This window comes from Gavia stellata, chromosome 31 (assembly GCF_030936135.1).
Source record: "Gavia stellata isolate bGavSte3 chromosome 31, bGavSte3.hap2, whole genome shotgun sequence".
Lineage (NCBI taxonomy): Eukaryota > Metazoa > Chordata > Aves > Gaviiformes > Gaviidae > Gavia > Gavia stellata.
In genome coordinates this window covers 6,529,006-6,545,894 of record NC_082624.1, presented here as the reverse complement: position 1 = coordinate 6,545,894, position 16,889 = coordinate 6,529,006, and the positions used below count along the sequence as shown (strand labels likewise).

General features: G+C 41.9%; 1 protein-coding gene across 4 annotated transcripts; it reads left to right on the top strand.

Moving 5' to 3' along the window:
* Nucleotides 1-1,702: 1,702 nt before the first annotated feature.
* PLAT (plasminogen activator, tissue type) lies at nt 1,703-16,113 on the top strand. Of its 4 annotated transcripts, XM_009807434.2 has the most exons (14): nt 1,703-1,750; nt 7,209-7,310; nt 8,350-8,389; nt 8,804-8,935; nt 9,348-9,461; nt 9,832-10,006; nt 10,570-10,661; nt 10,922-11,096; nt 11,436-11,521; nt 11,920-12,115; nt 12,600-12,736; nt 12,825-12,965; nt 14,431-14,579; nt 15,438-16,113. In XM_009807434.2, exons 2-14 carry the CDS (start codon nt 7,230-7,232, stop codon nt 15,594-15,596), a joined length of 1,677 nt encoding a protein of 558 aa, XP_009805736.1. In that variant the 5' UTR covers nt 1,703-1,750; nt 7,209-7,229; the 3' UTR covers nt 15,597-16,113. The 4 variants fall into 4 exon arrangements, with proteins under 4 accessions (XP_009805736.1, XP_059687403.1, XP_059687404.1 ...); XM_059831420.1 differs by lacking the exon at nt 8,804-8,935; XM_059831421.1 differs by lacking the exons at nt 8,350-8,389; nt 8,804-8,935 and having other exon boundaries at nt 9,410-9,461.
* Nucleotides 16,114-16,889: the final 776 nt, after the last annotated feature.

The following is a 16,889-nucleotide window of genomic DNA, read 5'->3' as shown; positions in this document are numbered from 1 at the left end:
ACAGCACAGGGAGGGGTCTGCAGCAGGGCCGGTCACAGGCTCTGAACCTGCAAAGGCCCCCAGGCACAAAGGAGTCGCGTTAGGGGGATGAGGGTCTGCTTCAGGATGTCATGATGACACACTTCATCGCTAACGTTAAACAGTCCTGCCGAAACTCTATCCCGAGACAGGATCAGCTTAGAGGTAAGCCAGTAGATGGTGCTTGAGAGAGGAGACACTATTATTGCTGGCTTTCCTGAAATATGTTAAGTACTACAAATGGCACCCGCACCACACTCTCTAGACAGCTATAGTTGTCCTTAAGCTGTGAAAAGCCAGGAAATAATAACTTCTGAAATCTTCCCCCACGGCCATTACTTTGTTAGCATCTTCAATCTAGAAGTCCAGTAGCAAATAGCTGTTATCTTTAAAAATAATACAAATTAGCCCTTCCTTGCTCAGCAGTGTCCAATCATCTTTTTCTCAACAACTGGGCATCCCTTCTGGAAACAGTCAAACGCAGCTGCCCTTAAATCAGATTTAGGGCAGTAATGTTACCACCAGCACTGTGATTCTCAGAGAGATACATGTGATAATCTTGACATAGACTTCCATACAGAGAAGAGCTAAACATTCAGACTAAACAGTGTTTCATCTTTGCCAATATGCAAAATAACTGTTGCCATGCTTCCCAACTGAGGACTCTATGCACTTACTTCCTGAAGATGGAGGTCCCTCACACACCATTTCTTATGTCTGTGCTTACATTAAATTGTATCAGGTACCTGATTTCTAGTGAATCGGTTCCTAAAAGTTAGGACACATCCATTACTGTAACAATTGCAACACCAACAGTTTTCATAACCCAGCCCTAAATTCAGCTCTAAAACCAACTATCCAGATTTGTCTGCCACACTTTGATAACCTAGTACCTCGTGACCACACCCTGGTGAATAGATTTTCATTTTCCAGGACGGACAGTATCAGCGACCATTTAACTCTTTGGTCCTCAACATGCTATTCTATATTTCTAGCTAAGCATCCTTAGAAGTTTTGCTCATTGTCCCCACTTAATTTGAGAGCTCCTCCGACCATTTCTTGGCACTGTTCATGGCATGCTTCGCTCCACATACAGGTCAGGGTCTCTCTGCCAACAGATGCCATTCAGAGCACAGCACACTATGCTCTTGCTTGAAACAGGAGTTTCTCAGTACTAGGAGTAAGTCTACAGATGCAGACCTCTGGTCACATTAGAAATAATACACCTGTGCATTCACCTGGGGCACTACCCGAGCAGTGCCCCCCTCACATTCCTAGAAGCATGATGGGACAGTTCGTCATAGGGGATACATACTATTCTCACTGTCACTGAAGCTTAAGGTGTTCAACGGGGAAAAAATGTTTTGAAGACTGAATCTGCTCTCTGACTGGAAGAGAGAAAGAACACAAACAACTGGCTGTAAAAACCAGCATGCCCCACTCACTTCAGCAAGCAAGCTTTCCTCCCATCCGGCACAGAGTCACTCCTTAATACTCCGGACACAAGCCACCCTGTCCCAGATCATCCCCAGATCCTCTGGAAGCGGGTCGGCCGGGGGGGGGGGGGGGAAAGCACGCCCTACTGCCCTCTGGAGTCTCCACCCCCTCGAGTGGAGTTTTAAGTAGGACAGGAGCTGTTCGGAGAGGTCAGAGCAGAGACGCAGCAAAGACAAAACCAGGCTGGTCTGGAAAGGAAAAAATCAGCAGAAGAGAGACAAGAAAAAGCAAAAAGGTAGGTACTACTCTGCACCTGTTTCAAAAAGTGTGTTTCCTGTTTTCAAAATCAATGGCATTGTCATTAAATACTATTAAATATTGTTATTTAATAAATCCCACTGAAGCACCATGGTAGTTAACTAACGGAGCTATTGCCTTTCAGCTTTGGAAGAGATCCATAATGCTGGGTAAAGCTACTAACTTTCAGTTGTTTCAAGAAAGCTTCAGCTATTCCAGGGAAAGGGCTGACAGCCTCAAGCTCTGACCAGTTAGCAGGGAGGAGTCTCCTGCACAAAGAACATTGGCAAAAGAACTTAAAACAAAGGAAGAGTTACAGACAAATATCTTGATGGTAAGGAGAGACCCAGAGAGCTAGCTGTGAAAGGATAATTTATTCTCGCCCTGGGAGGAGATCAGACTATGCCTTTCACACCAGGCTCCCAACCAGGGTAACGGAGGGACAAAGAGGAGGAGGGTGGGTCGTCTTCAGTTCTCCCTAAACATGTTTCTTTTCAAATGTGGCCAAAACCACAGGAAATATTGAGAATGATTCCCAAAACAAAGCCAGAGTTTGAAATATCCCTTTCCTCCGATGCCTTTGAAGACTATAGAATCTTACTTTTTTGTTTTGTTTTCTTTAATTCTTTTCCCCAAAAGCAGAGAACTGTCCACTGTTATATTTTAAGGAGAAATAGTACAAGTCTGATATTCATCTGCTTAGTTTAGAAAAGGGATACAGAAGCACATTCTCCAGAAGGCAGGAGAAGCAGCAAGGATCTGCAGTCTTTTGCTTGAACTAGATCACGACAACTGTTCATCAGCAAGAAAGCTATTAGTGCTACAGATTCTGAATCAAAGTATTCTGCAATGGACATACTAGGTTATTGGGAGGCATACGGTGGGGAGAGCTACTTTTAATTTCTATTAATGACTTTTTGTTAGACCTTGATAAGAGACATCCCTTTTTTAGGTCTTATTCCACATCAGTAAGATAATACTCACACTCTTACTGCTTAGAAGGGCTGTTATTAATAATAAATTAGTATGTGCAATTAAAGTATTCCTGCTGCTGATGCTTCAGCAACGAGAGATAAATTTAGGATATCGTATACCTTTATGTCCAAATGTACCTGAAAGTGTAGAATCAAAATGTCAGAACACCACATCTAGGCCTCTGGCTTATTGCTGGAGTATTTTTGATGAGAGAGGAAGCAAAGGGTGAGAGCAGAAGGCACAAACTGTTTAGGAGAGCCCTACCAGAAAGCACATTGCTTGCAGGTTTCTGCTTGGAGTCTTGTAAACATGGTATTTTTTTAAACAGCCATATGGTTTCAGTTTGATAGGGCTTATCATTTGGAACATTCCAATAAACTGGCCTAAATTGTACCTTTCCTGAAACTGAAAATAAACATCTGGCAACATCTGTTACCAGTTTTCCATGCATAGTGGGACAGCATCCCCCCATGGAGAGGGGGAAAGGAGGGGGGAAGGGCTGCAGCATGATAAGCTAGCCTGAACAGCAGCAGCAGAAATAAGTGGAAGAAAGGATGTGGGATCCGATGCAAGACAACTTTAGGGAGACTATCTGTCGCATTCTGCAGTATAAGTATATGCTGTGTAAGACTAGAATCTGCTTGTATAGCGGACTATATGGGATAAATTTTATTATAACCATAAACTTGATTAAACCATGCAGGTGCTTTTGAAATAGGGACTCCTCCTTTCACATCAGTCTCCAAGACCAAAATGCCTCTTTTTTTTTTTTTAAGTTAAAGATATTTCCCCCTCCCCCCTGAAAATTAGCTATAGTTTCCTGCTGGTTTCAGGCAGCTAGGGACTTCCTTAGGCCAGCTTTGCCACTCTGTCCTCCCACAAAAAAAATACTCAGATTTCACCAGTGTTGCCTTGGGTTTGGGGCATCTCAGCAGCTACCTCAGAAATGAGGTCTCAACAGTTCTTTACGGTGGCTGCTTCCCAGAGAGAAATTCTAACAAAGCAGCTCAACTCAGATAACTAGTTTCACTGAATGAACCTTTCCTTAACGAAGTCTTACCTAGTAGAATCTCATTTCTTAAAGCTGTCCGTAAGAACTTCAAGCCTTCTCCACAGATAGCAACAAAGATGACCAGTGGTACTAACAATTAGGAAGTTAAAACCTTGCCACTGTGGGATCAGAACACAAGCATGCATAGCTCCAGTAATGAGCTACAGCTGCAGGGAGTAAGGATAATATAACACAAGGTTCCAGCAGCAATCAAATGACTCTGCGTAGCAGTTCAGATCATCCACTTCAGCTTTGGGAATGCTGCTGATTTAGTTCAGATTCAGCTGAAGTCAATGCCTATTTGGAATCACTCATAGCTTTTTAAAAAGGCTTGCTATACAGTGCAAAATGCTCCTAAGAGGTGAGAAAGGGCTTGAAAGTATATAAAGAGTGTACTACAAAATCTGCATACTAATAGAAATCCCTGAGAGATGCTCTGAATTACAAGGATCTCATCATCAAGATGTGACCTAAAGAGGTTCTCCGAAGCTGTTCCTGTGAATCTTTCCAGTCTGACTCACAAGTTAAGTCTCCTCTTTGTGCAGTCTAATGATGAGAAATCACAGCCTAAACTATCTTGCTGTACTCCCAGTTCTGCTTAGGATACTGGAGTATTTGTACCCTTTGCTTTTTCTTTGAAAAAAATCTTTAAAAAAGAAACCCAAACCACAAACAAACTCTCTCCCTTTTTTAGCCTTGAATCCCAATTTGTGACTCATTCATCTGTCATACTCCAGTTTCACCAGCTATTATCCAGCTGCCTTCTCTGGCTTTATATAAACAGAGTCTGAGCTCCTAATTCCTGGAAGTAGTAGTTTTTCTCAAATAATTGTGTTAGCTTTCTACTTGCTCAGGGATCATACAATGTAGATTATAAAAAGCAGATAGTGTGGGAGACAGTACCTGAATATTATTTCAAAGGTTTGGAACTGCAGAGCAATCCTAGACATTGGGAATGAAATTATATCTTCTTGCCTGCCACTCTGCTTCACTCCCAGCTCTTGGTTTGTACAGGAGGCATTATATTTTTAAAGGAAGAGAGAAAATGGATCTCTGGTGCTGGACTCGTTCAAAGCAGGGGGGTTCCCACCTACATCACACTCATAACTCATCATCTCAGCCATTTAGACTGACTGCTATAGCAGTCTTGGTTAGTACAGAGGATCAAGCTGAATCTGTTCACAGTGGTGATTACTTATGACCCATTCAGTTGTAAAAAAGAGCTACTATTACTGCATGCAGGAGTAACTATTGCTTTTAGGAAGAAAATTACGGGTTCAAGTTAGGAAATCTGTGATAAAGTCATTTGTCTTATTGTAAGAGTTCAGATTACATAATAATGACAACTCCAGTCCTTAAAAGCTATTACTCAGCTGTGAAAATCGGTAATACCTTCCCGGTTTTTAATAGGTGTATTGGACCTTGCTATTTAATGCCATGTTTCCAGGAAGTCCTATAGGCACTAAGTTTCTAAACTTCTGACACTGTATAATCATTTGTATCCATCTTACTAATTTAAGTTTTGCGATGAACAACAGCCTCCTCTCCCTCCACAGAGTCCTGTTGGTGTACCAATAAATCCTCATTTAAAGTCCTCAAGTTCAGCAGTGTTTCTAAATATAAAATAGAACTTCTCTAGCTACCAAACTCATACTGCTAACATCAGGCTTTACTGGCATTCTTTTACATACATACATTTGCCTGATCTTTTACAGTCACTACAAGGTCACCAAGAGAAACGAATGGGCAAAATAAATCTTCTGAGGGATTTTTCCTGCAGGGATTAACAGAGGAGCTGGAAGCCCACAGCAAAGCACATTGCCTTCATAGGCAACAGACCACCTCAGAAAGCCCTTCACTGCCTTTGTCACATCCAGTGTATTTTTCTGCTATGAGGATGAGATTAGAAATGGTGTTTAGTACAGCAAAGGAAAAAAACCCATGTCGCTTAATTTCAGCAGTAGAATTTTTTATACACTGGAGACTACACTGTGTTATGAGTGTGCATCCTGCTGCTCAGAATTTTCTCTCCGCCCAGCGGCTGCCCTAAACCAGTCAGCACTTACAAGGCGCTTGCCTTTGGTGAAAGAAATCATTTTTCCTCCTTTGTCAGGAAACAAACTGGGGGAGGGGAAACCAGGGCACAAGATGGTAGCATATCTCACTGCAGTCAGTGGCTACAGAAATCTAAATTCACACTTCTGCCAAGAAACTTGCCTGCTCAAAGCCAGACAGAAATAAATTTTGCTACAGTAGGAAGAAATACAGATGGATCACAGTACCGAAACGTCCTTCCTATAGCTATCTGTGCCAGGTCAGAGCAGCAATTTCATCAGGTAGGAAATTAATCTCTGATGAGTGAAGACAGAAGTAGATTTTCAAAGCAAATGAGATGAATGGAGGCAGAAATCCAGATTCATCCTTAACCCCATCCACACCATACCAGCCGGCAATCTCCCACAGGAGATCATGGGAGGTTCTCTCCCAAGACTAATGCTGTAGGAGACAGACTATATACATCAGTCTGGAGGAAGCAGAAACTCTTCACGTGGGATCAAGAGGCCTTTGTCTGAAGTGTAAAGCTGCTGAAGGGATTAGAGGGAATAAGACGTAGTTGTGAGTGCATAGAAGTGACACATGGAAAGAAATGCTGCAAATAATAAATGAGAACACCAGGCCAAAAGCTAGCCTGCCAGCCAATTGCCATACTCTCCCTTATCAGTAAAAGCATATGACAGTAGTAGAAACTAAAAGCTCAGCTGGGGAGAAGCTGTAGAAATATTGAAAATCAAAGACATAGCAATGTTGTCCCCATCTATCATCAAGCAAAGTCTCCTTCCCGATGCATCCTCTACATAAGAGAGAAGCCTTCACTCTCACCCAAAGAAGCAGTCTGTGCAGAAAATGCAAATCCTCTTAAACCATTATTATCACAGACTGAGCCTTCAGGAGATTTTTGTGCCCCTGCAAGAGATCTCTTAGGTAGGCCTCAGTGACCTGAATCTCAATTAACAATTCCCAATCAGCATTACACTCCTTCATTAGACAAGTCCATCTCTCTAATAATGCACACAATACTGTTGGCTTCCAGCAACCTTAGGAAAAAGGACTTGGAGTTTACTTCTACCAGTGTTATTCCCCAGGAGACACTCTCTGAGTTTCCTCCAGACCTAAACGTGTGTGCTTTAGCTTGTTGGGTGTCTAAGTTTATCAAGTAAAAGCTCCTCTGGGTCCAGCCTGGCAGTTTCCCTTGTGCAGGGACACCAGGACAGCTAGACCAGATGGCTGAGAACGGCAGAGTAGAAAGTGTGTTTTAATGTAAAAAGAATTTTCATAATTTAAAACCTTTATTTAAACTTACGGCCTTGAACTCCATTCATACTGTAAAATGCCTTTGTTCAACAACTTAATTTTTCTTTTCTCTCTATAGATAACTTGAGATTTGGAGGTGATGTTGAAAACACTCAGAATGGAAGGCAAACTCCCATGCCTCCTTCTGCTGCTGGGAGCAATCGTGACTGCTCAATGCCAGGTAAGAGGCTAATGCATCAAATAATGCTCTTGCCATCCTCCTGCGTTTTCAGCAGCACTTCCTTACCACCAACTCCAGCTGTCTGCATGAGGCACAAGGAGAATCTGGTTATATCACTAGAAATCAGAGGAAGGAAAACCTTACAAAGTAGTCTACCTCTAAGCTGGGATTTCCAGTAATATGTTATCCTGGCTGGTTTTCATTTCAGTAAGCAAGTCTTCTCCAAATCTTCTTGGTGTGTATGTTCACTGTCAACTTTCACTGTTAGTAAGAGTTCCATTGTGATCACCCTTTGATTTTCTTTCTATTGTTATCACCTTCATCATTACTTTCACTTACTACTGGACATCGATGGTTCCTATGTCCCCTCGCTTTAAGCCTCACATTGCACAGCTTGAATAAACCCTACACAATTCTAAAATGTTTAGTCTCTTTCTCAAGAATTGCTATTCTAGCCTTCCTCTTTCTTTTCACGTTATTCTTTCACTCGTGGCCTGATCAAAGAAGCAATCTAAATTGGTTTCTTCCTTAAAACTTTATCCAAAATATTTTATTTAATTGCCTGTAGGAGACATATCTCTCAAAGGTAATCAAGCTACAAAGGCTTATGGGGAAACTGCATGTCAGTGAGCAAAAATAGCTGCTTGTTCACGTTTACTTCTTTCTTTGGAAATTATTTGCTTGAACCTCCTTCAAATAGCAGAAAGCTGACAAGCTTTAGTTAGCACTTGTAATGCCCCAAGAGCACATAATCACTTCACGCACTATGCGAGTACAGCACATCCCAGGTTCACGTCACTCAGATGACAAGCAATCACCTGGTAATCTGTGGCAACTCAGTGATTTACAGTTCTCAGTACCCATGCCGAGCTACTAAAGGCACTTTTCACTGTACTGTCTGACAAGGAGGGCAGATAGTTGCTCAGAGCTCCCCTGATTTACAAGACCTCAAGAAGAGGACTGGCTCTTTGGAGGCACTTGTTCTCTCAGTTTTCTTAAGAGAGCAGTTACTCACAGAATTAACCTTCTTTGCTTGCAGGGCTTACGCATGCGTTTCAAACGGGGAGCCAGATCTAGAGGTAAGCCAGGCAAACTACAACTGTGTTACCTGGAGCTTTATGAACACAGGAGGGGAAAGCAGATGATGCTGAGGGAACGGAGCCTGAAAGCTGTTTGTCATGGTTATCTGGATGAGAGATTCAGAAGGCAAAATACCAGACCGTTAATACCATCCACAACTCAAAGAACAAAGTTTTCAGCTCCCTCTGCTCTTCTTCAAAGAGAAAGAGGCCGGTCAATAGCGGAACAGTACATCCAGCAACACAGCAGTGAGAGAGATGGGACAATTGTGGTCCGAAAAGGAAAAAGGGCAGCCTGTTAGACAGATCCTCCCATCATGGATACTTTTCTCCTGGAAAGAGAAGGGAGTTCTTTTGCTCAGCCAGGTCTTTTCCCTGAATCTCTAAAAGAGGATTTCCTTTCTCCAATTACAGCCATTTGCACAGACAATTCATCTGGAGAAATTTACCAGCACAGGGGGACCTGGCTGAGGCTCTCAGGGAGCAGAATAGAATACTGTAGGTGTGACAGTGGTCGGAGTCGCTGCCACACTGTGCCTGTCAGAGGTGAGTATGAAGAAGAAAAAGAGAAAGAAAATGGTGGGGGATGAGAGATTGTTCATCTAATCATCCGAAAGAACTCCTCCACTGTTAGGGAAGGAGTCATCACACAGAAAATTTGTCTTGAAATAGAATAGGACAGAAATGAAAATACTAGTATATACTGACTCAGGCAGGACTAAGTGGGAGTGAGCAAGGGGCTGAGGAAGGCTCCTCATAGTGTATGTGGAGAGAATGAGGCAAAGGAGGAATGTAAGCACTACACGAAAAGACTGTAAGCACATGACAATAACAGGTAGGCAGGGAAAAATAGAACAGGCTAAAGGAGACCGATAGGAGAGGAAGGAGGAGTATACATTGCCAGCTTCTTACTTCTGTGAAATCTAACAGTATTTCCTGGCTTTTGCTTATTCCACAGCCTGCACTAGAAATAAATGCTACAACGGGGGCCAGTGTTCACAGGCATATTATTCCCCACAGCTCTTCATCTGCCAGTGCCGCCAAGGTTTCTCTGGGAAGCAGTGTGAAATAGGTGAGTATACCATGTCAATTACTGTGAACAATGCTACTGGTTTTAGCTCTGCGGTTCAGAAGGATGAGGTATCCAGAAGTATGCCGCTGTATACTAGGCTCTCTGTTAAGTTGCCTCTTTTTATTCTAAAGCTAATACTACAAAGAACTTTTAAGAAGGACACCTGGGCTGTTCTCAGTGTCTCTTAATAAAACTTTAAATTTTGGAACTGAAGGCCTTTGTGTATACTTACAGTCTGCCTGGCAAGGCATTTTCACTGACTTACTACACAAGACATCTGGGAGCCAAGTTCAAACATAACAGAGACTGGGGAAGCAGAGTTTGGGATGCTGTCCTTATTTACAGTAATATTTTGTTCCCTTTTGTTCAGATACTGAAGTTAAGTGCTACGAAGATGCTGGAGTAACGTACAGGGGTACATGGAGCATGACAGAGAGCGGAACTGAATGTTTAAATTGGAATAGCAATGGCTTGATGGACCGGATGTACAGTGGCCGAAGAGAGGATGCTGCTGAGCTGGGATTGGGCAATCACAACTATTGCAGGTGAGGGGCTGATGGCACACAGGTCAGAGCCACAGGAATCACCCTGTTCTAAGAGCTTGGAGCAAAGGACCGGTTGTTTGCAACAGTCTAATAACAAGCAGGGAACACTGCACAGGTGCAAATACAGTGCAGCCCATAAGCAGCAATTGCAACTTCTGTAGACATATCTGAACTTCAGATCTATCTAGACTGGATGCTTATGACAGACTACAAAATGCATACATCTGTCACCCCATAGTCTTTCCCTTGTCCCTTCGCAGTCCCTATAACTCCCTTTGTAAGCCAGTTTCCTGCAGCTCCAGATCCCGCTCAAAACTCTATAGTGCTTCCTGCACATGAACTAAACTGCACAAACAAGCTGTGCACTCCTGCTAGCTACTGGCTGTCTCATCCTCACCTCCATGTACTCCACAATTTTATAATTAAAATAGGAATCCAAACGGTTTCTGATGGTTCAGTCCAAGTCTTCACTGCAGAGCAGGATTAAGTTACAGAACTATATGGCAGACATGGGACTAATAACAATAGCTTTATAATGATGCATAATATCATAACTCTTTCAGAAACCCAGATGAGGATTCCAGACCTTGGTGCTATATCTATAGAGGGGGAAAGTACATCTGGGAACACTGCAGTGTGCCTTCCTGTTCAAAAGGTACATGCAGGGGGACAGGGACTGGACTTTAGAGCTTCCATGATTCACTGTGTATATAAGGGTTCTCTGTGGACTTGTGCTATTTCTGTAGCCTGAAAAGTTGAGACTCTCACATTAAATCATGTTTAAGCTTTTAGTATTTATGACACTGAGACACTGAGATAGGTACAGCTACTATATAGATGCCTTAATAGAAATCACAGTTAGGAACAGCTGACGGGTTCACATCCATCGGTTAACGTGCAGCTTTCTTATTGAAGTTGGGAACGTCAACTGCAAATCTGGAAGAGGTACAGATTACAGAGGCAGCCACAGTGTTACCAGTTCTGGAGCTACCTGTTTGAGGTGGAATTCTCGAATCCTTGTCAACAAGTTATATACTGCTTGGAGAAGAGATGCTTACCAGCTGGGCCTTGGTAGTCACAATTTCTGCCGGTATGTAGTCAGTCATAGAATTAAAAAAATCCCACCAGACTTCCTTGTGGTACTCTTGAGGCAGGGCTCTAGTCTTTTACGTGGGTTATTAAAGCAAAGGAAATATATTACTGCTGGGAATGAAGCTCACTGACAATAGTCATTTTATTCCACCTGACTTATCTATGCTTGTCTAACATCAGACTCAATAAATGCAAATTCCACGTGTCCCTAGGGCCCTCTGTATCTCTAGAAAAATCAAAAAGAGTACACTCAGGTCACAGTCTGCCATCTTTAGGTCTCCCCAAACACCCTGCAGATCTGATAATACAAATAGCTCTTCTCTTTCCTGTGCTGCAGGAATCCTGACAATGACAGCAAGCCCTGGTGCCATGTACTGAAAGGAAATCAGCTCACATGGGAGTACTGCAATGTGCCTACTTGCTGTAAGGATCCTAGCACTCCTGATTCTTCTCTTTCCTTGAGGCGTTACTGTTCTGCATGTCATTTGTATTATATTCAAGCCTCTTACAGTAAAATAAGAGCTGGGGAACAAAAAAAGTGCTTTTTGGAGTAGAAAGAGACTCTGTGACTCCACTATCACAGAAGTGCCTTTTTCTCTGCCAGAAGGGAAGACTGCAGAAATGGAGGGCAGAAAAGGCAGGGTTTCCTTACTGTATTTTTCAAATCAGAATACAAGTTTCCTAGGAAACAGGAATGAGTCAGATACTAAACAGTTCATGCCAGGCTGCCTCAACATGCACTGATGACTAACAGGCTATTAACCAAACTCAAAGCAAGAGTGCCTGAACAAAAAGCCTATTTCTGGGTTTGTCATCCACAGCCACCTGTGGCTTACGGCAGCGCAGAGTACGCCAGTACAGGATTAAAGGTGGCTCCTATGCAGACATTGCAGCTCACCCATGGCAAGCTGCCATCTTTGTGAAGTATCGCCGAGCACCCGGAGAGCACTTCCTCTGTGGAGGAATTCTGATCAGTTCCTGCTGGGTTTTGTCAGCTGCTCACTGTTTTGAGGAAGGGTAAGCTGAGGATTCAGTACTCTCTGGGGTAAAAAAAACCCGAAAAATGGAAGCATCCAGTATAGCCTTACTGGAAGGGTAAAAGCTTGAAAAAAGCTCTTTATCCCAGTAAGTCACTCTACGCTAAAGCTTATAGAGTTAATTGTGCTGAGCATTGCAGACAGGCATTTATTGGGCAAACTAGCAGCGTGGCATTGAGGTACCACAGCAGAATATCAAATAGCTGAAAAACGAAGTTGTCAATACAGATACAGATCAATCTGAAACTTCAGAACAGCAAGGGGCTGGCAGAGGAGCTTTGCCATGACGGCTGTAAGCAATTAGTGCAAAAATGAAGGCAAATAAGACATTTGAGGTCAAACTGCCTGGGTAATGAAGTAGTAATAGTGCTAAAATAAGAAAAGCAGAAGCTCTAACAGCACATCTTCAAGGGAAGGGTCCACTCCAGTTAACATGGGAAGAAAATAACACTTTCATTCTTCAGCTTTAGTACTAATCAGCTGAAGATTGTGCTGGGTAGGACTTCCCGAGCAACTCATGAGGAAAATGAACAAAAGTTTCAAGTGAAGAGCTACACTGTGCATCAGAGATTTGACTCAGAAAATTTCAACAATGATATCGGTAAGAACTTTTCTGACCTCATGATTGGAAAGGTCACAGTTGGCTCAAGTCTGTGGTTAATGAAGTGGGCATTTTTTTCGTTCTTCAGCGTTGTTGCAGTTGAACTCAGATGCAGAGGACTGTGCTATTGAAACTGACACTGTCCGTGCTGCGTGCCTCCCAACACCAGAACTGCAGCTGCCTGACTGGACTGAATGCGAGATCTCTGGTTATGGCAGAAATGAAGAATGTAAGTAGAGGATACATGTCTACATGTAAGTAAAAGATACTATGTCCGATGTTTGGGTCCCCTGCCCTCAAAGAATTCAAGTCTTTAGCATTGCTTAATGTGTGACCCCCTGAATTATTATTTGGGCTTATATCAGCACTACAAAACATTTGCGTAAGTGGGAGATAACTTACAGCAAAACTTGGTTTTGTGTATCTATTTCATTCATTTGAGTTCTGTCAGCTGCATGGGCTAGTAGAGTCTTCCCTGATATTTTCCAACAGTAGAAACACAAAAAATGGTCCAATGGATAAGGTAGGAAAGACAGAAAATTTGCAATCAGGGCTGCCACATTTCTGCTGTACTGAGTACATTTAGCTATTGTCATTCTGACAGAAATCCATTTCTGTCAAGATTTAATGTACTATACAGTTGCAGGTAGTTTCATTATCCTAAAAGATACTTTGGCTGTGCAGTGATTAGCAAAAAAGAAAGCTAAAGAAATAACAATCCCAGATATATATTAAAATGCTGGCTAAATGGGTTTTAAAGTGAGCTATAACAAACAGAAATAAAACCTGTCTGAAAGTATACACAGGCTGACCTATATTTAAAACAAACAAAAAACCCCCAGCTCTTATTTTACTAGCCCTTTCTACTAATTTATTTTTATTCTCTAACTTACAAACTCTTTGAGACAGACACTGTGAAGCATCCATCATAACAAGACCTAATCATGATTTGAACCCATAGAGTTTTTGGAACAGACTAGAAGATTTAATATATAACCGTGGCATGAAGTATTTTTAAATGCTTTTAAAGCTAGTCCTCAGCATTGCTTACAGGGAGTACATGATAAACTCTTTGAGAGCAAAAGGATGCTGCAACTGTAATTCAAAACTAGACTGAAAAACAACAATCCTGCCAACTTTCAGCTTTGTGCAATTGCAGCTATGCAGGAGAATAAACCCAACACCCAAAACAAACAAAAAATCCCTTCCATTCCAACGTAACACAAGTGTACATTCCTATCCAGTTACTCAGGTTGTGTATGACAAGGCATCTGATTTTTGTTAGCGTAAGTCTAATACTAAAAAGTCAGGATCCTGTTTTATACAATTAGTGATTTTCATAGGCACTTCCTGTGCCTTCATTTTGATTGATGTGACTGTGCAAAGACAACTTAAGAAACCTAGCAGTCTTTAATTTGGAGCCTACAAAAACCTCTTTAGCGTTTAAGCTTGCTAAAGAAGCAATATTCTCTCTCAGCTAGAGTTAAGCTATTCTCACTAGCAAAACAGAACCCCAAGAACTAGAAAAGACACTTTGACAAGGAAATACTAGTTGAGCCACGACCCCACCCCCAGCTACTTCTATTTACTCTCCCCTAAACTACAGAAACTGAACTGCAATTTAAAAAAAAAAAAATACGAATACATATATACACAGACATAGATACGTATTTATATTGTCATTTTTCTTCCAGTTTCTCCATTCTATTCAGAGCACCTGAAGGAAGGCCATGTCAGACTGTTTCCAGCGAGTCGGTGCACAACACTGCATCTAGACAACCGGACAGTTACAGACAATATGTTGTGTGCAGGAGACACAAGGCACCTTGATGATGCCTGCAAGGTAAACCCAATTCTGTTCCTCTTTTCTTTTTAGGTCTGTCCTTGATAGTCTGAGCTAACCAAACAAAAGGCTTCAGAAAATAGTTCTGCATTTGGCCACATGGAAGTTCTAGTAGACTTTTGTTGAACAGAATAGAAGAGAACTGCTGGCTCCACTGTCTTTTTTCTTCTCCTGCCCCTAGTAGCTGGGAAAGCAGGCCACACTTAACCAAGCAAACCAGAACAATACAGACTGAAAATCCCAAATATAGGAAATACCGCAAAACTGAGCAGGAAACTCCACCTCAGCAGCATTTCCTAATATTTTCTCTCATGTGAGCATGCAAAACACTCAGCAGGAGGTTCTGTAAGAGGAAGGGGGTGCTGCTCTACTGAAAAGTGGAGAAAAGTAGAATAAAGGCCAAAAGATAGTGGAAAACGGGCAGCTGTAACATGAGGAAAAAGGAGGGTACACATTCGATACACATCCATTCCGTTTAAACAGCTCTAACATTTTGCTTTACTGTTACACACAGCAGTATAAAACACCCTGGATCTTTATAGCTTGAATAAGAGCATTCCCCTTTTTGTTCTTATCAATGTCTCACCTACATTTCGTAAATGAGCACCATACAAAGTTAGACACTTTAGCGTTAGTTAGATTTTTTTTTTTGGGGTCTCTCCCCATGAGAGGAGCATTGACAGAGTCTAGAATACAAAAGTGGCTTACGTGACAGTGCCATTACTAAGAGCTCTTGATTTGTGAGCATACTACATAGGCTATTTCCATAGACGCTAATGCACCGCTAAAGCCAGTGGGGGGAAAAAAAATGAAAAAAACAAAAAAGGAGATTATTACTAACCTACTACTTCTCTGTAGGGTGACTCTGGAGGGCCTCTGGTCTGTATGAAGGACGATCGCATGTATCTAATTGGAATCATCAGCTGGGGAGTAGGCTGTGGCCGCAAAGACATACCTGGTGTTTATACAAATGTGAATCGTTATCTTGACTGGATTCAGGACAACATGAAACCCTGAGAAAGAAAAATGAACTCTTCACAATCTTGTGGCCATGCCCTTGCAGCTTCCTTCTGGGTGCTTTAAGGATGCTGACAGGCTTCCCATTTGTCCAGATGCTTATGACTTTCAGTACGAGAGGAAGAAAAATGGCAATGTGTGGGAAGGGCACATTCCCAAATTACTCTCCTTTCCTTACTACAGGTTATCGGAAGCTAACACTCCTTTTCCCCACATCCCCAAGCTTTCTCCTGGCATCAAATCACATGAGTACAATGAAAAATAAATTTTGGCCTGAGAGAATAAACCAAGAGAGAACATCATGCATCCCATGAGCAGCTATGTTGTTTTAGGAATGGGTGTGAATAGAAGGCAAAGGGGACAGATTTAATTTCCTGGGAACTTCATCTCCCTCCTTCTTATTTGGCTGTAAATTTGGAAGACATTCCAGTCAGGCTTAAGCTCTGTCCTTATAGCATTTTACTTTGGTTATTTAAGCTGGTTCCAGCTTGACTTCAATAAAAAGAGCAAAGCTGTAGTCTGGGCTGCTTATTTCCATATCAATATACTACTTGCTTTTTCAGTTTGGAACTTAGTCATTAACTGAGTCTGAGCTTAAACTCTCTGAGCAAATCCAGGATGGTATGCTTGTTAGAACATTCTATTCTTCCACTTGCTTTTCTTCCTGCTAGGAACTAAATATTTAAATAAATATGGAATAGGTAAAAATCTTAACACCAGCCTTATCTGCCACAGAATCAACACATTACTTTTTGACTATTAAATTTCTATGCATTATCATCTGATATGAAAGCAAAAGCTCTCTCTTTAGTGCAGCAGGGCAGAACAAAGGGCAAGTGTAATGGTAGCAGGTTTAGGTGCCTGTTAGAGTTACATCCGTAAGTAAAGATCAAGTCATATGTCACAAGGCTGCATTTGTCCTTTAACAGAAGACAGGACAGGTATAACCAAGTCACTGTGAACTAGAATCTCGGTAATCAAGAATTACCTACTTGCATTGCAGTTGCCGTGTGACACTAGGTGGTACCTATGCATGTCCTAAGAGTTAAGCCTCTTTGAGAGATTCTCTCTTGTCCAATTGTTTTATAAAGTAAGAGAAAGCAGGTTGTGACTACTGCTTTACAAAAGGAAAAAACTATATTGAGGCTACAAAAGGAGTTCAGCTTTAGTATCAATCAGGCATTGTAGCTAGAAAACTAGTCTGGTTGTATTTGGGAAATTCAAAACATTGTAACTCAAAATGTTTACTCTCAGTTTTAAGGAGCTCTCTGATGATCTACTAGCACAGCCTCT